Below are 24,036 nucleotides of genomic sequence, written 5' to 3' on the forward strand. Positions count from 1 at the left end.
CATTTTGATTAAGTGACATGCTTTTTTTCAAAAACATACATTAGTATATTCATTATGGAAACTAGGGGGCAGGTCAGTGAGGGATCAGTGACCTGTCAGAAGTCCGCCTTATTAATATCTAATCAGAGCACCACACACCCCAACCCTGCCTTAGGGCACAAGAATCTCATTAACCAACTTTTATCTAATTTGCTTGCAAGACCTAAAGAAGCACCCACAGCTACAGTGCCTACAAGTAGTATTCAACCCCCTGCAGATTTAGCAGGTTAACACATTTGGAATTAACTTGGCATTGTGACATTTGGACTGTACATCAGTCTGGAAGTGTGAAATGCACTGCAGCAAAAAAGAATGTTATTTCTTTGTTTATTTTTTTTTTAAATTGGGAAAAGTTTTTTCAGAGGGTCATTTATTATTCAACCCCTCAACCCACCAGAATTCTGTTTGGTTCCCCTAAAGTATTAAGAAGTAGTTCAGGCACAAAGAACAATGAGCTTCACATGTTTGGATTAATTATCTCTTTTTCCAGCCTTTTCTGACTATTTAAGACCCTCCCCAAACTTGTGAACAGCACTGAAACATGGTCAACATGGGAAAGACAACAGAGCATTCCAAGGCCATCAGAGACAAGATCGTGGAGGGTCACAAGGCTGGCAAGGGGTACAAAACCCTTTCCAAGGAGTTGGGCCTACCTGTCTCCACTGTTGGGAGCATCATCCGGAAGTGGAAGGCTTATGGAACTACTATTAGCCTTCCACGGCCTGGACAGCCTTTGAAAGTTTCCTCCCGTGCCGAGGCCAGGCTTGTCCGAAGAGTCAAGGCTAACCCAAGGACAACAAGGAAGGAGCTCCGGGAAGATCTCATGGCAGTGGGGACATTGGTTTCAGTCAATACCATAAGTAACGTACTCCACCGCAATGGTCTCCGTTCCAGACGAGCCCGTAAGGTACCTTTACTTTCAAAGCGTCATGTCAAGGCTCGTCTACAGTTTGCTCATGATCACTTGGAGGACTCTGAGACTGACTGGTTCAAGGTTCTCTGGTCTGATGAGACCAAGATCGAGATCTTTGGTGCCAACCACACACGTGACGTTTGGAGACTGGATGGCACTGTATACGACCCCAAGAATACCATCCCTACAGTCAAGCATGGTGGTGGCAGCATCATGCTGTGGGGCTGTTTCTCAGCCAAGGGGCCTGGCCATCTGGTCCGCATCCATGGGAAGATGGATAGCACGGCCTACCTGGAGATTTTGGCCAAGAACCTCCGCTCCTCCATCAAGGATCTTGATGGGTCGTCATTTCATCTTCCAACAAGACAATGACCCAAAGCACACAGCCAAGAAAACCAAGGCCTGGTTCAAGAGGCAAAAAATCAAGGTGTTGCAGTGGCCTAGTCAGTCTCCTGACCTTAACCCAATTGAAAACTTGTGGAAGGAGCTCAAGATTAAAGTCCACATGAGACACCCAAAGAACCTAGATAACTTGGAGAAGATCTGCATGGAGGAGTGGGCCAAGATAACTCTAGAGACCTGTGCCGGCCTGATCAGGTCTTATAAAAGACGATTATTAGCTGTAATTGCAAACAAAGGTTATTCCACAAAATATTAAACCTAGGGGTTCAAGAATAATTGACCCACACTTTTATGTTTAAAATTTCTAAAAATTTAACTGAGCAACAAAACTTTTTGGTTTGTAAGATTTATGCATCTGTTAATAAATCCTGCTCTTGTTTGAAGTTTGAAGGCTCTAACTTATTTGCATCTTATTAAACCTGCTAAATCTGCAGGGGGTTGAATACTACTTTTAGGCACTGTATTTATTTTCTTCAATCCTCACTTAATTATATATACATACACACACATATACACACACACAGTGCTCAGCATAAATGAGTACAGCACCTTTCCTTTGAAAGCTACGATTTTAAACAATATCTCACTGAACACAAGAACCATTTCCAAAATTTTGAAAAGACTTTGTTTCATAGAGCATTTTTTTTAACCTGTAACATGAAAGTAAGGTTAATAATGTAACTTTCATTAAAATTCATTGATGCAAAATATGCAAATATATGTGCGTATAATATATGTACATACATTCATACACACAGTCAAAAGCGATAACTTTTCTTGTACATTCAGATTGAAGGAAACAAAGACACAAAGGAGATGTGATACAAACCAGTCTGTGTGTTAAACTTTTGATTCCTCAAAGTACCTCCCTTTTACTGATCACAGCTTTACACCCCACATTCTCTCAAGAAGCATCATCAAGTAGTCCCTTGGAATGAATGGCTTTCCAAAACTTTTAAAGGCGTCCACAGCGGTGCTGAACATTGGTGGCTCCTTTGCCTTCACTCTGCTGTCTACCTCATACCAAAGCATCTCACTTTGGTTGGGTGTGTGTAGAGACAATGTCTTCTGACACAGCAGCTTTCCTTCTTGGTCACATAGCACTTACATAATCTGGAAGCGTGTTGTTGATCACTGTCTTGTTGCAACACAAATGATGCCCCACTAAGTGCAACCAGACTGAATGACATGTTGCTGCAGAATGCTGTGGTATCCATGCTCGGAGAATGTACCCTGAAATTGGAATAAATCAACACCAGAAAAGAAACCCCACAATTCTTCTGCATGCTTCACAGTGGGCTCTGTACATCTGGAACCATCTGCTCACCTTCCCTGCATTTCACAAAGATTGGTACCAAAAGTCTCAAATTTTGGCTTACACCGCAAAACAAATTTCCACTAATCAAATGTTCAGTCTGTGTGTTACCTGGCAAAAACAAGTCTCTTCATCTTGTTTACAATGCTCAGTTGTGGCTTCTTTGCAGCCTCCTCTGAATATTTGATGTTGAGAGGCATCTGATGTTGAAATGTCTCTGATACTTTAACCCTTTCAATTTTCGGTTTCTGAAGCTGACTGCACTAATGAACTTATCCTCTGCAGCAGAGGTAATTATTGCTCTTCCTTTCTTTGGGCGGTGCTAATGAGAGCAAGTTTCATTTTAGTGACAAATGGTGCACTTGAGGATATCTTCAAGGTTCATGTCTTAAAGTAAAGATGGACTGTTTCTCTTTAACTAGTTCACTGGTTCTTGCTTTATTCGGACTTAGAACAGTTATGGAATAGGGCTCAGCACTGTAAGGAGTTATGTACCAACACTGCCTCTGAAAAACACACCTGATGGTAAAAACTTTCTGAAGGCTGGTGATTCTAAAAACAAACTCTTAACAAGGTGCACCGGTTCAATGGAAGCCATTCCAGATTACAGGATAAAGCTGCTTGAGAAAATACAAAAGGGTATGTACAGCTGTCAGAGTAAAAGGGAGGCGCTTTAGGAATCTAAGTTGTAACACAATCTGGTTTATTTCACATGTACAGTTGTGGCCAAAAGTATTGACTCCCCTGCAATTCTGTCAGATAATACTCAGTTTCTTCCTGAAAATGATTGCAATCACAAATTCTTTGGTATTATTATCTTCATTTAATTTGTCTTAAATGAAAAAACACAAAAGAGAATGAAGCAAAACATTGATCATTTCACACAAAACTCCAAAAATGGGCCAGACAAAAGTATTGGCACCCTCAGCCCAATACTTGGTTGCACAACCTTTAGCCTAAATAACTGCGACCAACCGCTTCCGGTAACCATCAATGAGTTTCTTACAATGCTCTGCTGGAATTTTAGACCATTCTTCTTTGGCAAACTGCTCCAGGTCCCTGATATTTGAAGAGTGCCTTCTCCAAACTGCCATTTTTAGATCTCTCCACAGGTGTTCTATGGGATTCAGGTCAGGACTCTTGCTGGCCACTTTAGAAGTCTCCAGTGCTTTCTCTCAAACCATTTTCTAGTGCTTTTTGAAGTGTGTTTTGGGTCATTGTCCAGCTGGAAGACCCATGACCTCTGAGGGAGACCCAGCTTTCTCACACTGGGCCCTACATTATGCTGCAAAGTTTGTTGGTAGTCTTCAGACTTCATAATGCCATGCACACGGTCAAGCAGTCCAGTGCCAGAGGCAGCAAAGCAACCCCAAAACATCAGGGAACCTCCACCATGTTTGACTGTAGGGACCGTGTTCTTTTCTTTGAATACCTCTTTTTTTCTCTTGTAAACTCTATGTTGATGCCTTTGCCCAAAAGGCTCTACTTTTGTCTCATCTGACCAGAGACAGCTTGAACTTGTTTGGATGTTAGTTGAGGTTCTTTATCCAACATCCGCACAATCTTGCGTTGAAATTTCTTGACAATTTTTATTTTCCGTCCACATCTAGGGAGGTTAGCCACAGTGCCATGGGCTTTAAACTTCTTGATGACACTGCGCACGGTAGACACAGGAACTTTCAGGTCTTTGGAGATGGACTTGTAGCCTTGAGATTGCTCATGCTTCTCCTCGCAATTTGGTTTCTCAAGTCCTCAGACAGTTCTTTGGTCTTCTTTCTTTTCTCCGTGCTCAATATGGTACACACAAGGACACAGGACAGAGGTCGAGTCAACTTTAATCCATGTCAACTGGCTGCAAGTGTGATTTAGTTATTGCCAACACCTGTTAGGTGCCTCAGGTAAGTTATAGGTGCTGTTAATTACACAAATTAGAGAAGCATCACATGATTTTTCGAACAGTGCCAATACTTTTGTCCACCCCCTTTTTTATGTTTGATGTGGAATTATATCCAATTTGGCTTTAGGACAATTCTTTTTGTGTTTTTTCATTTAAGACAAATTAAATGAAGATAATAATACCAAAAAATTTGTGTTTGCAATCATTTTCAGGAAGAAACTGAGTATTATCTGACAGAATTGCAGGGGTGTCAATACTTTTGGCCACAACTGTAATTCTTTACTCCTTGTTTCAATGTGTACCTTTGTGGTTTTGCTACCTTTAGTCTGAATCTAAAACATGCATATTCGAATAGGAATGAGAAAAAACATTGCATGCCCGTGTGTGTGTAAACTTTTGATCAAGTACTGCATAACGTGGTATAAGTATGAAAAATATTTACAGAGTGCAGTCTTCCCCAGTTCTCTTCTGGATCATGTGACCTCTAATCAGATAAACCGGCTCACATAGTGGGTTTATATACAGGCCGAAAGACACTTTCTCAATGTACATCTATAGGGCTTCGGAGTCTCAGACTTACATTAAGAAAGCATCATTGTAGTAGTTGATGTGTAAGCAGGGAAAGCTGAAGAGTGGTCACATGCTCCAGAAGTGGACTGGTAGCACCACTCCAGCGTTTTTTTTTTATTACAGCACTGGTGTAGTACTTCTAATATAAGTTTACTGCATTTGGTCTCATACTTACCTGTCTTTTTCTGTTATTGGCATCACTCTGATCGATCTCCGGCAGTTTGTGACCTGCAGGAGGGATCCGGAAGTCACAACTGAATGTAAGTCTATGAGAGTCAAAATAAGGCTCTCAAACTTACATTGAGAGCTTGTAACTGTAACCTCTGACTCCCTGACAGTCAGAAGTTGCAGTCACAAGGTGGCACCATGGGACCAGAGTGGCGCCTATAAAAGAAGAACATGGTGGCTGCTAAGTATAAAACTAGGGACATGGAACTTAAATTAGTAGCACCAATCCAGAGGTGAAAAAAAACTACTGGAGAGCGCTTAAAACTGCACTGAAACCTGGGTAAGAGTATTTTAATACACTTACACTACAACACATACTTTTGAAAAGCATGAGAGAAAAAAAAATATTGCTGGGAATGCAAGTTTAACTCTCAACAGCCTATAATCTGCTATTTCCTTATATTCATAAGCTGTACAATTTTTCTTGATGTTGATTTGATATCAAATATACAATACAGTTCAATGACACACAAACAGTTGTAATACTTTAGTTGACATAGCTTTATAAAATAAACAACTCTAGAATTTTACAATAAGTATCTATAAAAATGGAAATGTGTAAAAATTTTGAAATAAGCTTAATTCAAATTTCAAATTCATAAAAAAATAAAAAACATTTTATTAGAAAACCCGTTTTCCAGCAGACAGTGTTTTAGAAGTCAAACAGTCCAACAGTAGTTTCATCTGACTTTATTTGTCGTTCTGTTAGTCCTTGCACTAGAATCTGTAGTTGAAGCTTTAACCCTACTCCTCAGTTGGTGGATAGTGCTATAGATGGGACCCTCAGAGACTCCGCTACGAATTCTTTTAACAATTGTCTCCTGGTAGTTCGTTTGAGTATTATTTTTTGAAATGTTTGGCTTTCTTTTTGCAGGCTTTTCAGAAACAAATTGTGATTTTGCAGGTGCTTTCCCATTTCTACTAAAAAACAGACTTCTTTGGCCTCTAACTTTCTTACTGGGTTGAAAAGTCTGACCTATTCCCCTGGTTGATTTTGCAACTTCAGAAGATGATTTTCTACTTGGCTGCTTATTGCGTGTTGCTTTTCCTTGGGTTAGATTCTTAACCATTCTCTGGGGATTATCCTTGGATTTTGTAACAATTCTAGATTCCATTCTTGCCCTGGTTATCCTTGTTGAGGGTTTAGAAGAATCTCTTCGTATAATTTTCTTTGGTTTTAATGCTTTCGTAATAGATTTTGTAATCATGGAACTTTGCTGGATGTCCTCCATGGTTCGGGAAAAACTGCTTTTAAAGGGTAAAAGTGAAAAATTTGCATATGGTTTATCGGGGTGCAAAGTTTTCACTGTGCCATTACATTCTGGGCTCACCGATAACTCAGATCCTTTAACGCTTGTATTTAGATCTTTTCCTGTACTAGATTCAAAATGTAGAGAGCCAGCAGAACAACTGCTTAAAGACTTCTTAGAATTTGTGGACTCCTTCTGCTCAAAATCTAGGTTATCAACATTCACATCACTACTTAGTGTACGGAACAGCTTTCGTACACAAGGTGCCTTAATGCCTCGCATTGAGTTTCGTGGAGGTGTTTTAAGTATGCGGTTAGTTAGAGGGTCATAATATTTTGGAGTGGATTGCTTGTATTTATAAAAGACCGAGTCCCTACTATCAGTAGAGTATTGATTACGACCTCTACTACAAATGGAAGCGGCTTTACTAGTATTTGCTTTTAAATCTGGGTGAGAAAGAACATACACCATAGTTTTCGGTTGTAAAGGAGTTAATATTTTGGTATACGATTCTGGAAGTTTTAACGCACACATCCGAGTTTTCATATCTGGTGTCTTTTCATCCACAAAATCAAAAACTGGTGGTTGTTCATTTTTCATTATTTTCTTTTTTACCACAGGAAAATTGACCAAACTTGTTTGAGTACCATGGCTGACTTTAACCACCTGGCATCTTGAAGCTTGTCTCCACGTTCTTCTACAGGGTTTAGGAAGTGTGGATTGAAATACTTTTTCAGATTTAATACTAGCAGTATCAGAATGGTGATCTAACAGCGGTAGCATATTAAAGGTTTCGGTTTCTTTTTGGTCTTCAGTATTTGCTTCACAATTCTCTTTTGTTATTTTCATTTTATGATGTTTCTTGCTGCTACAATTTATTAAAGATCCATCCTCAAAATAGCAGTGGAACTTACCTTTTCTAAACTGCTTAACGAGAGCTTCTACTTTTAAGTCGTCTTCATACATTACTTGTGACCAGGTTTTACCAACAAAAGAAGGAGGCACATGAGGCAGAGCAGTAAGGATTTGTTCTTCAGGGTCAGGCTTTATATTTATTTCTTTAAATGGGCTTGTTCTCAGAACACATTTAAGCTTCGATTCGTAGTCTTCATCAACATTTACACTGGACTCCAGAAAATCTAAATGCATCCTCTTTGAATGATCGTCTTCAAACTGAAGAGGAACTTTCCAGTCAAAACTTAGACTTGAGGCCTTTGTGTAACCAGTAATTGATTTAACGTTTAAAGAGAAAACACTTTCTTTATCTTTTTCTTGCAGTATCAAAGCTGAGGATTCAGGGCAGTATTTCCATATGACTTCTTCGATTATGTCATCCACAGTTGTTTTATTACTTATTAATAACTTTATCTCTGCGTCTTTTAGCATTTTAAATCCATCATGACCACCAGTAGCATCTCTTTGCTTTTTGTCCTCCAGACAATCCCTGAGAATATGGTGTTTCCGCTCCTGAGATTGTAACACTTTTTTGATTCCAGATACTGTTCCTGAGGTCACGTTATAAGAGCTGCCTTGGGGACCAAGTTGTATGTTTTGTAAACCAGATGAAGAACATGTGGTTGCATTAAGCCCAAGATGCCTTTTTCCCCTTCCAAAATTTGTCTCTAGATTTTCATTTGATTCTACGGATAATACAAAATGAGGTGTTTCAAAATTATTGTTTTTCCCTAACTGCTGGCAAGAGGAATTCAAGGGTAATGTCTTAATTGGAGAGGAGAAAGTCATAATATTTTCTGCTTTACTTTCAGATTCCTGGCAACCAGTTTGCACACTCGAATGTGCTCCACCACTTTTGGAATTGTGTCCCTGTGCAGGATTTGTGTCACAAGTCTGTGTAAATGTCATTTTATTGTAGTTGCACTTTGAAGTTTCTGCAGAAACATTGTTAATGTCCAAGCACCGACTTAGTAACATAGAAGGAGGAGGAGGCTCATGTCTTTGTGTTTGCAGTGCAAGATTACACAGTTGGTTTCCATTAGTAGAAGAAAGCATATTTGCTTCAGGTATATCATCATAAGTTGGTCTGAAAAACAAAGAAGAAAAAAGTTTATTGCGGTGAAAACACAGAAATAATATTTATACTATACAAAAGTGTGCAGAGTCATGATCAAACACCAAGTTAGTGGGCTGAAAAAGAAATCCATAAAATACTACCTGTATTTATTTTTAAAAAGGCCAAGAGGAAAGCAAAATCCGTGCAGAATAGAGGAATTTATCAAGCCACAAAAAAAAAAACAATTCAGTTTCACAACGTACTACTTACATTTAACGAATAAAATAAAAAAAACACACAGTTGAAGCTAGAAATTTACATACACCTAATAAAAAGACACATATGCATGTCTTTCTCAGTATCTGACATGAAATCAGAATAATTTTCCAGTTTTAGGTCAATTAGGATTACCATAATTATTAATATTTGCCAAATGCCAGAATAATAAGAGAAAAAATGTTTTAAGGCATTTTTATTACTTACTGCAAAGTCAAAAGTTTCTATACATTTCATTCGCATTTGGTACCCTTGCCCTTAAACTGAATGACTTGGGTCAAACGTTTGGGATATCCTTCCACAATCTTCTCACAATAGTTGGTTGGAATTTGGGCGCATTCCTCCTGACAAAACTGGTGTAACTGATCCAGGTTTGTAGGTCGCCTTGCTTGCACCTGCCTTTTCAGCTTTGCCCATAAATTTTCAATAGAACAGAGATTAGAGCTTTGCGATGGCCACTCCAAAACATTGGTTTTGTTATCCTTAAGCCACTTTGTTACCATTTTGGCAGTATGCTTCGGGTCATTGTCCATTTGGAAGACCCATTTCCGCCCAAGCTTTAACTTCATGGCTGATGTCTTGAGACAGCATGATGCTGCAACCCCCGTGTTTCACAGTTGGGATGGTGTTCTTAGGCTTCCAAGATTCTCCCTTTTTCCTCTGTGGCCATTATGCCCAAAAAGTTACATTTTAGTCTCATCAGACCACAGGACGTGTCTTCAAAAATTAAGATCTTTGTTCCTGTGTGCATTTGCAAACATTAATCTGGCTTTTTATGTTTATTTTGGAGTAATGGCTTCTTCCTGGCACAGTGGCCGTTCAGCCCATGCTGATACAGTACGCGTTTCACTGTGGATATTGACACAATCTTACCAGCTTCCGCCATCATCTTCACAAGGTCTTTTGCTTTTTTCCTTGGGTTGATATACACATGTCGGACCAAAGCACGTTCATCTCTTCCTGAACGGTATTATGGCTGGACATTCCCTGTTATGGCTGGACCTGGTGGTTAGGAGCACCGGGAATGACCTGATAGTCAAAAAGTCTGCTGACCGCAGCCCTAATCTATTATCACACACACTAGAATTAGCCTTGGATCGTACCTGACTCTGCCTAGACGACTCTTCACAGCCTGAGAGGTAACTACCCCTAAAGAGAAATATAGCCTCACCTTGCCTCAGAGAAATTCCCCAAAGGAAGAGAGCAGCCCCCCACATATATTGACTGTGAGTTAAGAGGAAGGCACAAACATAGGAATGAGACAGGTTTCAGCAAAGGAGGCCCGACTTACTAAATAGACAGAAGATAGATAAAGGGATCTTTGCGGTCAGCACAAAAAACTACAAAAAGCCACGCAGAGTGAGCAAGAAACCCCCCACGCCGACTCACGGCGCGGTAGGTGCCACTCTGCAACCCAGAGCTTCCAGCTAGCGAGACAATATCATGATAGCCAGCTGGACAAAACTTAGCAGGTACTAAGAAATATATTCAGCACACAAATGAACAACAAATGAGCTTAACAGGGACTTAGCTTCTGCTGAAGTAGACAGGTCATCAGGAGATCCAAGTGAGATCTGAACCAGTACAGATACATTGACAACTGGCATCAGGTAACGATCTGAGCAGAGTTAAATAGAGGAACCAGCCCAGTCTTAAACGATGCAGCTGAGGAAGCCACCTCCAGACCAGCAGCTCCACTTTCAGCCACCAGAGGGAACCCATGGACAGAACTCACAGAAATACCATTCCTGACCACAGGAGGGAGTTCGAGAACAGAGTTCACAACAATTCCCATCTTATTTGTACTTGCGTATAATTGTTTGTACAGATGAACGAGGCACCTTCAGGTATCTTGAAATTGTACGCAAGGATGAGCCAGACTTGTGCAAGTCCACAATTCTCTTCCTGAAATTTTGGCTGATTTCTTTAGACTTTCCCATGATGCTACGCAAAGAAGCAGTGTGCTTCAGGTGTGCATTAAAATACATCCACAGGTGTGTCACTATTTAACTCAGATGTTGCAAAAAAGCCCAAACTATCAGAAGCTTCCAAACACATGACATCATCATACGGGCAGTCCAGAATTGATCAAATGCATAGTAATCTTATTGTATGTAAACTTTTGACTTTGCAGTAATAATAAAGCCTTGAAAAATTCGCTCTCTCAATATTCTGGCATTTGGCAAATATTAATAATTATGGTAATCCTAATTGTCCTGAACTGGGACATATATATATATATATATATATATATATATATATATATATCATGTGGCAAAGCGACTGGTCATGTGATTAATGGGCAGTATGTATCGCAGAGGTGGGTGGCCCTGTGATGGAAGCCTGGGTATGTTTTGCTCAGCAGATCTACTGCTGAGGGATTTGTTTTACATTGGGAAGGCTTCCAGGTGATTGGAGCTGGGTGGGTCCAGTCACCTACAAACCCACCAAAAGGGATGTGTCTGAATACCCAGATGAAGCCTGTATGTGATTGTGTGTTTGAGGACCTGCGGTGATGTCAAGATCACCTGACTAGCCATGTGATAGGTACTTGGGTGTGGTTACACCTATGTAATGGAGGTGTGTTTGGCACATGGGAGCGAGTGCTAGCTAGTCTGAGCCAGAGCAAGGAGGCCTGTGAGGTGCCTCCGGAGTGGACGGTCTGATAACCGTGTGTGATACTGACCGGGGTCAGTGAGAGACTGTGTTTACTCTATGGGATACCTCTGAGGATGACAGACATCCGGGAACCTATGTGGCCGGCACCAACAGGTAACAGAGGGGATCTGTGTTATACTGACCGGGGTCAGAGAGACTGTGTTTACACTATGGGATACCTATGAAGATAAGAGGTATCCGGGAACCTATGTGGCCGGCACCAACAGGTAACGGAGGGGATCCGTGTTATACTGACCGGGGTCAGAGAGACTGTGTTTACGCTATGGGATACCTCTGATGATAAGAGACATCCGGGAACCTATGTGGCCGGCACCAACAGGTAACAGAGGGGATCTGTGTTATACTGACCGGGGTCAGAGAGACTGTGTTTACGCTATGGGATACCTCTGAGGATAAGAGGTATCCGGGAACCTATGTGGCCGGCACCAACAGGTAACGGAGGGGGATCTGTTTTATACTGACCGGGGTCAGAGAGACTGTGTTTACGCTATGGGATACCTCTGAGGATAAGAGGTATCCAGGAACCTGTGTGGCCAAGAGGTAATGACTATAATCCGTGTTATGCTGACCGGGGTCAGTGAGGGACTGTGGTTCCACTGTAAAGCTGAATGTGTACAGACGGTGTTCAGGCTGTTGCATATTACCAATTTCCTGAGGTTGCGGTTTATGCTGATGTGTAAATAAACCTAAGAGACTGTATTTTGTAAGAAAATCGTGCCTGTGTGCGTTAATCCGCTACCAAGCGAGTGTCCCCCAAGACACACAGTAAGCACAACGTTACTCTCTATTATCTACAGGTCCTTCTCAAAAAATTAGCATATAGTGTTAAATTTCATTATTTACCATAATGTAATGATTACAATTAAACTTTCATATACTATAGATTCATTATCCACCAACTGAAATTTGTCAGGTCTTTTATTGTTTTAATACTGATGATTTTGGCATACAACTCCTGATAACCCAAAAAACCTGTCTCAATAAATTAGCATATCAAGAAAAGGTTCTCTAAATGACCTATTACCCTAATCTTCTGAATCAACTAATTAACTCTAAACACATGCAAAAGATACCTGAGGCTTTTAAAAACTCCCTGCCTGGTTCATTACTCAAAACCCACATCACGGGTAAGACTAGCGACCTGACAGATGTCAAGAAGGCCATCATTGACACCCTCAAGCAAGAGGGTAAGACCCAGAAAGAAATTTCTCAACAAATAGGCTGTTCCCAGAGTGCTGTATCAAGGCACCTCAATGGTAAGTCTGTTGGAAGGAAACAATGTGGCAGAAAACGCTGTACAACGAGAAGAGGTGACCGGACCCTGAGGAAGATTGTGGAGAAGGACCGATTCCAGACCTTGGGGAACCTGAGGAAGCAGTGGACTGAGTCTGGTGTGGAAACATCCAGAGCCACCGTGCACAGGCGTGTGCAGGAAATGGGCTACAGGTGCCGCATTCCCCAGGTAAAGCCACTTTTGAACCATAAACAGCGGCAGAAGCGTACTTTTTTCTGATGAAAGCAAATTTTGCATGTCATTCGGAAATCAAGGTGCCAGAGTCTGGAGGAAGACTGGGGAGAAGGAAATGCCAAAATGCCTGAAGTCCAGTGTCAAGTACCCACAGTCAGTGATGGTGTGGGGTGCCATGTCAGCTGCTGGTGTTGGTCCACTGTGTTTCATCAAGGGCAGGGTCAATGCAGCTAGCTATCAGGAGATTTTGGAGCACTTCATGCTTCCATTGGCTGAAATGCTTTATGGAGATGAAGATTTCATTTTTCAGCACGACCTGGCACCTGCTCACAGTGCCAAAACCACTGGTAAATGGTTTACTGACCATGGTATTACTGTGCTCAATTGGCCTGCCAACTCTCCTGACCTGAACCCCATAGAGAATCTGTGGGATATTGTGAAGAGAAAGTTGAGAGACGCAAGACCCAACACTCTGGATGAGCTTAAGGCCGCTATTGAAGCATCCTGGGCCTCCATAACATCTCAGCAGTGTCACAGGCTGATTGCCTCCATGCCACGCCGCATTGAAGCAGTCATTTCTGCCAAAGGATTCCCGACCAAGTATTGAGTGCATAACTGAACATTATTATTTGATGGTTTTTTTGTTTGGTATTAAAAAACACTTTTATTTGATTGGTCGGGTGAAATATGCTAATTTATTGAGACAGGTTTTTTGGGTTATCAGGAGTTGTATGCCAAAATCATCAGTATTAAAACAATAAAAGACCTGACAAATTTCAGTTGGTGGATAATGAATCTATAGTATATGAAAGTTTAATTGTAATCATTACATTATGGTAAATAATGAAATGTAACACTATATGCTAATTTTTTGAGAAGGACCTGTATATATATAATTGTCTAAGGGTTTTTCTGTCTGTCCTGGAAATCCCGCGTCTCTGATTGGTCGAGGCCTGGCGGCCTCGACCAATCAGCGAGGGGCACAGTATCGACGTAGATGTCATAATGGTTGCCATGGCGACGATGATGTCATAAAGGTTGCCTGGACCAATCAGCGACGGGCACAGTCTGCCGCAAATTCTGGAATCATCATTGTCCATATACTACGGGGACATGCATATTCTAGAATACCCGATGTGTCAGAATCGGGCCACAATCTAGTATGTGATATATATATATATATATATATATATACATATATATATATATACACACACACACACACACTGTATATAGCGGGTGAAACACGTGTTGAACACGCCACCAAATTACTTATCATACATATTTATAAAGGTGCTGTTAACATGAAATTCTCACCAGATGTCAGCTTCGCTGCCTCCAATCGTCAGGACAATTATGCAATTGACTGACGAGTGATGGACCCATCTATAAAATATACTTAAAAAAAGGCAACCCACCAGTAGGACTGTATGTGCTCCAAAATTGTAGCTCAAGAGATACTGATTATAAACTACTGATAGTAAAATACATATATTGATATAAAAATAATGCAAGTTGTTAGAAACTAATACAAATATCAATATAAAATTGTTAATCTCCATAATCTACAAAGATGATAAAGCAGATCTGTGCAATTCGAACAAAGTGACTGTGCTAATAGATTAAATGATCTAGGATGAGGTTTTATGGTTGTACAATAGCTCTCTTGGCTGGGAAAGCTTTTTGGCCCAGTGAAGTGGTAGATCTAAAGTTGACTATCTGACAATAAAAGCTAAAGCCTTCTGAAGCATGTAGGAGCAATACTGAATTTTGGACACTAGATGCCGCTAATGACACTGCTGTAAGGTTAGACAACGATGGTCAGAGTTTGTGTGCCTGCGGAAGTGAACCTACTGGATCTACCACAGCTGGGGACCGTACTGGATCTACCACAGCTGGGGACCATACTGGATCTACCACAGCTGGGGACCATACTGGATTTACCACAGCTGGGGAGCTTAAAATCTTCCCAATCAGATGAATTACATAACCATAAAACCTCATCATACACACCAAATATGCTGTGCAAAATATGCAGCAAAAACCACCACGTATGAATATAAACTTGGTGTTCTAATTGTTGTCTCTGCTTTGCAGACACCTAAGTATGCTAATTATTATGCTCGGAACACGCTTGGTGTGGTCACATGGCTCAATGCCCCATTCTGCTGACTGCTATTGCATCTCTCAGTGATGATTGCCTTGTCTGGAGCAAACACTGTAGAGAAAGCTCAGGGAGCCTCTGTCAATTACCAGTGATGACGGCAGGAACATCCATAACTAGTGGGTGCAACTGTGTACTGAGCTTCTTGGCCACACCAAGGGTGCACCAAACACCCCAATCAGCGTGTTTGATTCAACTTTAGTTTCTGAAGAACAGAGGCAGCGACTAGAACTCTAAAGGTGCCATTTTATAGAGGCTTTATCCCCTACAATGCAATATGCTTAAGTATATCCTGTCAGTTTGAGCTGACAGGCTTCTTTTAGAGGGAACCTGTCAGCAGGACTGTGCAAAGTAATCTACAGACAGTGTCAGGTCGGCACCATTATACTGATTAAAATGATACTTGGTGATGAAATCCGTCTTGTGGTTGTTGTTTAATCTTTATTTTCAGCTTTGAGTTACCGTATTTTCCGGCGTATAAGACGACTTTTTAACCCCTCAAAATCTTCTTAAAAGTCGGGGGTCGTCTTATACGCCGGGTACAGATAAAATGTGCATATGGTGGGTGGGGGGGAGTGGTCCCGATGACTAAGACAGGGGGTGTCTCACAGTAAAGTGTGAGTGGAGTATATCCCCCTATTACCTCATTGCGGCAGCGTGGGGGTCTCTGTGCTGGGAGCGGCAGCTCCTCTTCGTGCCGTGGGTGCTCTGTGCTGTGGGGCGGCAGCGCATCTTCGTGCCGTGGGTGCTGTGGGGCGGCGGCGACGCATCTTCTTGCAGCGTCGGGGCTTCTCCGGCATCTCCTCCAGGCCCGAAGGCACCGCCAGCCCCATTGCTGTGATGCGGTGGCCTCCGGGAAAATGGCCGCTGCTCAGATTCAGATCTCGTCTCCCGCTCTGTTTAGGTATTCATACTGATGTCTTATGACAGGTCACTGATCCCTCGCTGACCTGCCCCCTATTTTACATAACGAATGTTATGTATATTGAAAAAAAAAACACATTCAACAGGAAGGGCGGCGGTTCCTGTCTGTCATGATCGCATCTATAATGTGCATGGTTTTATTTAGCCGTATACATGGATTCTGAAAAAAAAAAATTGTTCTCAAAATGGCGCCAGACGCGTTGGCTCAGTAGCGTCTCTTCAGTGATCTGATAGATCAGTGTTTCCTTAGTATTGCATAGATGATGAAATAGATACATGAGCAGGTGATGAAGTTATCACCTGTGCAAAACTAAGGATATTCTGAAAACTTGACCTGTTGGTGGGTTTTGAGGACTGGACTTGAGAAACACTGAAGTAGATAGTACTACTAGTAGTAGTAGTAGTAGCACTACTGTGCTGGCGCCATTATGCTAAAGGGAAAATAAAATTGTCTCCACCAAGATGGTGTCGACGACACTTGAGCAGTAGCTCAATTATTAAATGCACATTATACATGTGATCATGTTGCAGTGCAGGTGCCGCCGCCAATGCCTGTCTGCTGAAGGTGATTTTTTTTTTCAATACATATAATAATCAGCATGTAAAATAGGGGGCAGGTCAGTAAGGGATCAGTGACCTGTAAGAAGCCATACAGATGAATACATAAGCAGGGCACCACATGAAGACCCCCCACAGGCCGCCCCGCAGCACGAGCACCTCATTAACTGAAAACTGAATATAAAGATTAAACAACAACCACAAGATGGATTTCATCACTCAGGTATCATTTTAGTCAGTGTAACAGCACCAACCTGACACTGTCTGTAGGTTACTGTGCACAATCCTGCTGACAGGTTACTTTAAAGACTGGACTGTACAGCACGGTTTTAAATGAATCGTGCCTAAAGCCACCTGTGTCTCTCTCCACTGGCCACCAAGAAACTGAGGTAGGCTGAGAGATGCAGAGGAACAGAGATGCAAAGCCGCAGAGAACTCTCTCGTAGCATAGAGATGCAGGGCAGCTGAGAACCCTCTGGTAGGTGAGAGATGCAGGGCAGCTGAGAACCCTCTGGTAGGTGAGAGATGCAGGGCAGCTGAGAACCCTCTGGTAGGTGAGAGATGCAGGGCCGCTGAGAACCCTCTGGTAGGTGAGAGATGCAGGGCCGCTGAGAACCCCCTGGCAGCCTAGAGATGCTGGGCAGCTGAGAACCCTCTGGTAGGTGAGAGATGCAGGGCAGCTGAGAACCCTCTGGCAGCTGAGAACCCTCTGCAGGTGAGAGATGAAGGGCTGCTGAGAACCCTCTGGCAGCTGAGAACCCTCTGCAGGTGAGAGATGAAGGGCTGCTGAGAACCCTCTGGCACGTGAGAGAAGCAGGGAAGCAGAGAACCCCCTGGCAGCCTAGAGATGCTGGGCAGCTGAGAACCCTCTGGTAGGTGAGAGATGCAGGGCAGCTGAGAACCCTCTGGCACGTGAGAGAAGCAGGGAAGCAGAGAACCCCCTGGAAGCCTAGAGATGCAGCAGGGCAGCTGAGAACCCTCTGCAGGTGAGAGATGCAGAGCCACTGAGAACCATCTGCAAGTGAGAGATGCCGGGTCACTGAGAACTCTCTGGCAGGTGAGAGATGCAGGGATGAATATAAAGATTAAACAACAACCACAAGATGGATTTCATCACTCGGGTATCATTTTAGTCAGTGCAACAGCGCCGACCTGACACTGTCTGTAGGTTACTGTGCACAATCCTGCTGACAGGTTCCTTTAAAGACTGGACTGTACAGCACGGTTTTAAATGAATCGTGCCTAAAGCCACCTGTGTCTCTCTCCACTGGCCACCAAGAAACTGAGGTAGGCTGAGAGATGCAGGGGAACAGAGATGCAAGGCCGCAGAGAACTCTCTCGTAGCCTAGAGATGCAGGGCCGCTGAGAAGCCTCTCACAGCCTAGAGATGCAGGGCAGCTGAGAACCCTCTGGTAGGTGAGAGATGCAGGGCCACTGAGAACCCTCTGGCAAGTGAGAGATGCAGGGCCGCTGAGAACCCTCTGGCAGCTGAGAGATGCAGGGCCGCTGAGAACCCTCTAGCAGCTGAGAGATGCAGGGCTGCTGAGAATCCTCTGGAAGCTGAGAAATGCAGGGTCACTGAGAACCCTCTGCAGGTGAGAGATGCAGGGCCGCTGAGAACCCTCTGGCAGGTGAGAGATGCAGGGCTGCTGAGAACTCTCTTGCAGCTGAGAACCATCTGCAGGTGAGAGATGCAGGGCTGCTGAGAACCCTCTGGCACGTGAGACAAGCAGGGACGCAGAGAACCCCCTGGAAGCCTAGAGATGCAGGGCAGCTGAGAACCCTCTGCAGGTGAGATAAGCTGGGCCACGGAGAACCCTCTGGCAGGTGAGAGATGCAAGGCTGCGGAGAACCCTCTGGCACCTGAGAAATGCAGGGTCACTGAGAACCATCTGCAAGTGAGAGATGCAGGGCAGCTGAGAACCCTCTGGTAGGTGAGAGATGTAGGGCCGCTGAGAATCCTCTGGCAGGTGAGGGATGCAGGGCAGCTGAGAACCCTCTGGCAGCTGAGATATGCAGGGCCGCTGAGAACCCTCTGGCAGGTGAGAGATGCAGGACCGCTGAGAACCCTCTGGCAGATGAGATATGCAGGGCAGCTGAGAACCCCCTGGCAGATTAGATATGCAGGGCAGCTGAGAACCCTCTGGCAGGTGAGAGATGCAGGGCTGCGGAGAACCCTCTGGGCAGCGTAGAGATGCAGGGCGGCTGAGAACACTTTGCAGGTGAGAGATGCAGGGCAGCTGAGAACCCCCTGGCAGGTGAGAGATGCAAAGCCGCTGAGAACCCTCTGGCAGGTGAGAGATGCAGGGCCGCTGAGGACCCTCTGCAGGTGAAAGATGCAGGGCCGCTGAGAACCCTCTGGCAGGTGAGAGTTGCAGGGCCGCTGAGAACCCTCTGGCAGGTGAGAGATGCAGGGCCGCTGAGAACCCTCTGGCAGGTGAGAGACGCAGGGCCGCTGAGAACCCTCTGGCAGATGAGATATGCAGGGCAGCTGAGAACCCTCTGGCAGATGAGATATGCAGGGCAGCTGAGAACCCCCTGGCAGGTGAGAGATGCAGGGCAGCTGAGAACCCTCTGGTAGGTGAGAGATGTAGGGCCGCTGAGAATCCTCTGGCAGGTGAGGGATGCAGGGCAGCTGAGAACCCTCTGGCAGCTGAGATATGCAGGGCAGCTGAGAACCCTCTGGCAGGTGAGAGATGCAGGGCAGCTTAGAAACCTCTGCAGGTGAGAGATGCAGGGCTGCGGAGAACCCTCTGGGCAGCGTAGAGATGCAGGGCGGCTGAGAACACTTTGCAGGTGAGAGATGCAGGGCAGCTGAGAACCCTCTGGCAGGTGAGAGATGCAGAGCCGCTGAGAACCCTCTGGCAGGTGAGAGATGCAGGGCCGCTGAGAACCCTCTGGCAGGTGAGAGATGCAGGGCCGCTGAGAACCCTCTGGCAGGTGAGAGATGCAGAGCCGCTGAGAACCCTCTGGCAGGTGAGAGATGCAGAGCCGCTGAGAACCCTCTGGCAGGTGAGAGATGCAGGGCCGCTGAGAACCCTCTGGCAGGTGAGAGATGCAGAGCCGCTGAGAACCCTCTGGCAGGTGAGAGATGCAGGGCCGCTGAGAACCCTCTGGCAGGTGAGAGATGCAGGGCCGCTGAGAACCTTTCCATAAACATGAGACTAGATCATACATTTGTCAGAAAAAGAATATGTGATCTCCCAGTTTTACCTTATATCATGATAATTTTGGGGGTGATATTGGTGTACGTCCTGCAGGAAACGCTCCATCAACATGCTGGTTCCTAAACGGTTCCTGTTGCAGGTGGATAGCTGTTTGTGATTGTCACTTGCGAGATGCTAGGAAAACATTAAAATAATAACTGAAAACACCTTGTTAAGAAAACATCAGTGCACTTTCAATGCAGTAGGAAAGGCAAAATTATGCTCAACTTCTCCAAGGTTTATTTTACAAATGCAAAGTTAAAAAAAATAAAACTAGCCTTCCTTCCATTCATGAATTGTTGCTAACATCTGAAGAGCTGAAATCAACATCTTAGAATACAATAAGACTATAGTAAGTGTGCCTCTAATAAGAGAACCTGTAAAGTAAGCAGTTTGCGTCTGAAGGAGTGTCTACAACAGCTTTACTCAGAAACAAGTATTACCTGCCTTAATATTCTCCAAAATCTTAGATATAGGTGCACACAGTATAGTACAAGACACTAGGATAACCTGTATTAACCATTTCCTCCTGTGAGAAGCTGGCCTTGTTCTGAAGACTATTGGACCAGTGCACGTAGTGCGGAGTCCACAGCTCTAAGAGATGCAGACTTTTTTCAGCACGGGGCACTAGTTATGTCGATCTTACTGTGGTGTTTTATTAGAGATTTGATTGCTCATCAGTTCAGCCTCAGGAATCAATGTTTCCATTCAGTGACAGTAACAGAGCAAGACGTTCAGGCTGGATCTTATGCATACATAAGGCCAGACACCAGATTGGTAATCAGGTAAAATAATCATACTTTTGTTCGTGTCTCAGAGCCATTGTTTCATATGAGACCCTTATTGTATGCATGTTAATTTGTGAATGCCTGTTGATTATGAATGGCATCAGCCCACTGCAGGTTACTAACCTACACAATTTAGGATGGATATGCAGGTCAATTGTACAATCGAACAATGAAGGACCATCTCCCCTGTCTTCCCCCAATCATGTAGAGCAGCGGTGGGCAATTAATTTTCCCGAGGGGCCACATGAGAGACCATGACTGTTGTGGAGGCCCGAACTAATAGCTTGATAATTCTACTCAATATTACTTTATTACTATTAATTGTATCACTTAATATTGAGCATAATTAAGTATGCCGACACCCCCTATATATCTTTGAACCCCCCCCACAGCCCCTTATATACACCATGAGACTGACGCAACCTACTACATATGCGGCATGAGCCCCACACAGAATCAATATATATACGGCATGAGCCCCACACAGCCTCACTATAAATGGCATGAGCCCCTCACAGCCTCCCTATATATGGCATGAGCCCAACACAGCCTCACTATATACGGCATGAGCTCCACACAGCCTCCCTATATACGGCACTAGCCCCACACAGCCTCCCCATATACTGATTGAGCCCCACACAGCCTCCCCATATATTGCATGACAGTATACAGCCTTCCCATATCCTCACCATGTGCAGCATGACACCCCCATAGCCTCCCCGTGTGCAGCATGACACCCCCATAGCCTCCCCATGTGCAGCATGACACCCCCATAGCCTCCCCATGTGCTGCATGTCACGCCCATAGAATTCCCATGTGCTGCATGTCACGCCCAAAGAATCCCCATGTTCACCCCTATAGAACCCCCTGTTCACCCCCATAGAATCCCCATGTTCACCGCCATATAATCCCCATGTTCACCCCATACAATCCCCATGTTCACCCCATACCATCCCCATGTTGACCCCATACAATCCCAATTTCACACCCATAGAATCCCCATATTCACCCCCATAGAATCCCCATGTTCATACACATGAAGAAAAAAAAAAAAAAACCACCACATACTCACCTCGGTCCTGTTCCCAGGCACCCTGCTTCTGTCTCAAATGCGCTGACCCTCCGGCGGTACACAGCTGACACAATGACATGACGTCATTGCGTCAGCTGTTTCCATGCTGATTGGTGGAAGAAGTGGCCGGAGGCCCCTCCTCCACCAATGCTGACTGCGGGAGACAGCGAGTGAGCGGGCGGGCACGGTGCGGCCCTCAGGTTTTCAGCCCCACGGCTGCCTCGGTCCGTGTGCCAGACAGACAGCCAGAAAGCCAGATGTGGCCCGCAGGCCGCACTTTGCCCAGGTCTCATGTAGAGAATTGTCCTGAATGGGAGCTATGGGTACAAAAGTTTCTGGCTCCCTATGCAGAGGGTCTCCTCAGGAACAGCCCAAGGAGACATGGCTCCATCTGGTGGAATACAGGTCTGGTCCTCTGCCAATCACTGAACTCATAAAGATGTTTGAAGAACCCTGGTTGGGACTATACTATATGATGTTGTTGGATGGTTCTGGGTACATGTGCTACAGTTGTGATATCCATCATCTGGATGTGAGGAACTATTTCAAGGACTGTTGTTGTTGGCTGGAGTGGGATACAGGTGCTACTGTTGTCATATCGTCGTCTGGAGGAGCATGGACTGTGACTACAAACTATACTGGTGGGAGAAACAGAAGCCGTGGGCCAACTAAAAGTTGGCAGACAGTGGGTATCTCCTGGAACAGAGGCAGTGGAATTATCTGCCCCAGGATGGGATCTTGTGGACTGGGGACATTTCATTGTGACCATCTACCCAGAATTGCTGTAAGACTGTGGACATAAGGAATAAAAATATTTACCGTACATTGTTAACCTGCCAAGGTGATTATTACAACCCACAAAATCAGCTCTTCACACCCCTTTTTGGCCACTTTTCATTTTTTTCCTCTCCTTCAAAAAGAGACTGATTTTTTCCATCAAAATATTATGGCTTGCTTAAGTTACCATGTTAATGGATAATGACACTGCGATAACAAATATATATATTTTTGTTATTTTAATATATTGAATACGATGGGAGAGGGATTTGAATTTTTTTTTGTTAACGATTTTTTGTATGATTTTTTTTAGTCCCTTTAGTGAACTTGGCTATACAATCTTTAGTTTTGCAGTATATTGTTAAGTTACTGATCTGTCAAAACGTACAGCCACAAGGAGGAGTTAAATTAACAGGGCTCAATAAGATTAAAAGGAAAATCTTAATTAGAAGATGCATAAACTCCACAAAATCCAATTACTAGCTACAACTTTGACTTCTCATAACATGCAATAGAAATAATGTAACAATAGGCGAATCCATGTCCTCCTACAAGCTGCACATTATTAGGATATGTGCAAATACAGCTTCATTCCTCACAGAGCGCCTCTGTTGTAAGCTTACCTTTTCTAGGTTAATGTAATGTACTTGGCAACAACTGCAGTATCCTTGTCTGTAATGCCCTGGGGGTATACCGTTTCCTGGCTGCTCCGCAATTTGAACATTTTCACTTGAAAAGCAAAAATGTGTAAGTAACATAAAACAAAAGAAATACATTAGGTTTCACATCATTATTTACTACATTATTACTTGAATTTAGATTGTGAGCCCCATCGGGTACAGTGCCAGTAATGTCTGTAAAGCGCTATATAAATGAGTAAAATAAATACCGGTAAATACATTTGTAATATCTGTCATTGTTATTAGAGGAACTGTTTGTTTGTCTGATGGAGCTTGTCACAAGGTTCAAACTAAAAAATCTGGACATATGTAACCGTGTACCTGGAGAAAAGAAGTTACTCCATGTTGTTGAATGTGTGGTATAAGACAATTATATTAGGCATGTATTGTGCTTGTGGGCCTGCAACTTCAGAAATAAATAGGCATTCTCTTTCCTCCTCCCTGCATTTATTGAGTTAATTTTTAGCTGGGGAAAAAATTAAAAGGCATTTTTGGCCTTTAATGGGGTTATTCCGTCTCATAGGAGACGTCTGCAGTCACTGAGTAACTGTAGGTTTCTAAATCATGACAGTGTGCAATGTGCACATTTTCATGGTTCAAGTAAATTCTTCATGGTAATGTGTCATCTCACCATATGAAAGCAGAACTTCAAGTACACAAATCACGTATGTGCGGGCACAGAAAACTGTGGTATCATGGGAAACGCATTAATCACAACTCAGCTGTCTGCAGTCACATAGACAGACTGCAATTGTTCTTATGACAACACCTTTAAAGAAGTTGTACTCTACTTAAAATTGTCTTAAAAGTGGGTGAAAG

General features: G+C 43.6%; 1 protein-coding gene across 3 annotated transcripts in view; it reads right to left on the reverse strand.

The window, feature by feature from the left end:
* Positions 1–5,629: 5,629 nt before the first annotated feature.
* Positions 5,630–24,036, reverse strand: part of ZDBF2 (zinc finger DBF-type containing 2) — a 71,216-nt gene continuing 52,809 nt past the window's right edge. For all 3 annotated transcript variants that reach the window (XM_077275746.1, XM_077275745.1, XM_077275747.1), the window contains 3 exons: positions 23,161–23,266; positions 19,908–20,035; positions 5,630–8,655 (listed from right to left, as the gene is read on the reverse strand). In XM_077275746.1, the coding sequence (XP_077131861.1) occupies positions 6,045–8,655; positions 19,908–20,035; positions 23,161–23,266 (2,845 nt within the window). In that variant the 3' untranslated portion in view covers positions 5,630–6,044. The remainder of the gene's footprint in view (positions 8,656–19,907; positions 20,036–23,160; positions 23,267–24,036) is intronic.

Source organism: Ranitomeya variabilis, chromosome 7, assembly GCF_051348905.1.
Source record: "Ranitomeya variabilis isolate aRanVar5 chromosome 7, aRanVar5.hap1, whole genome shotgun sequence".
Taxonomy (NCBI): domain Eukaryota; kingdom Metazoa; phylum Chordata; class Amphibia; order Anura; family Dendrobatidae; genus Ranitomeya; species Ranitomeya variabilis.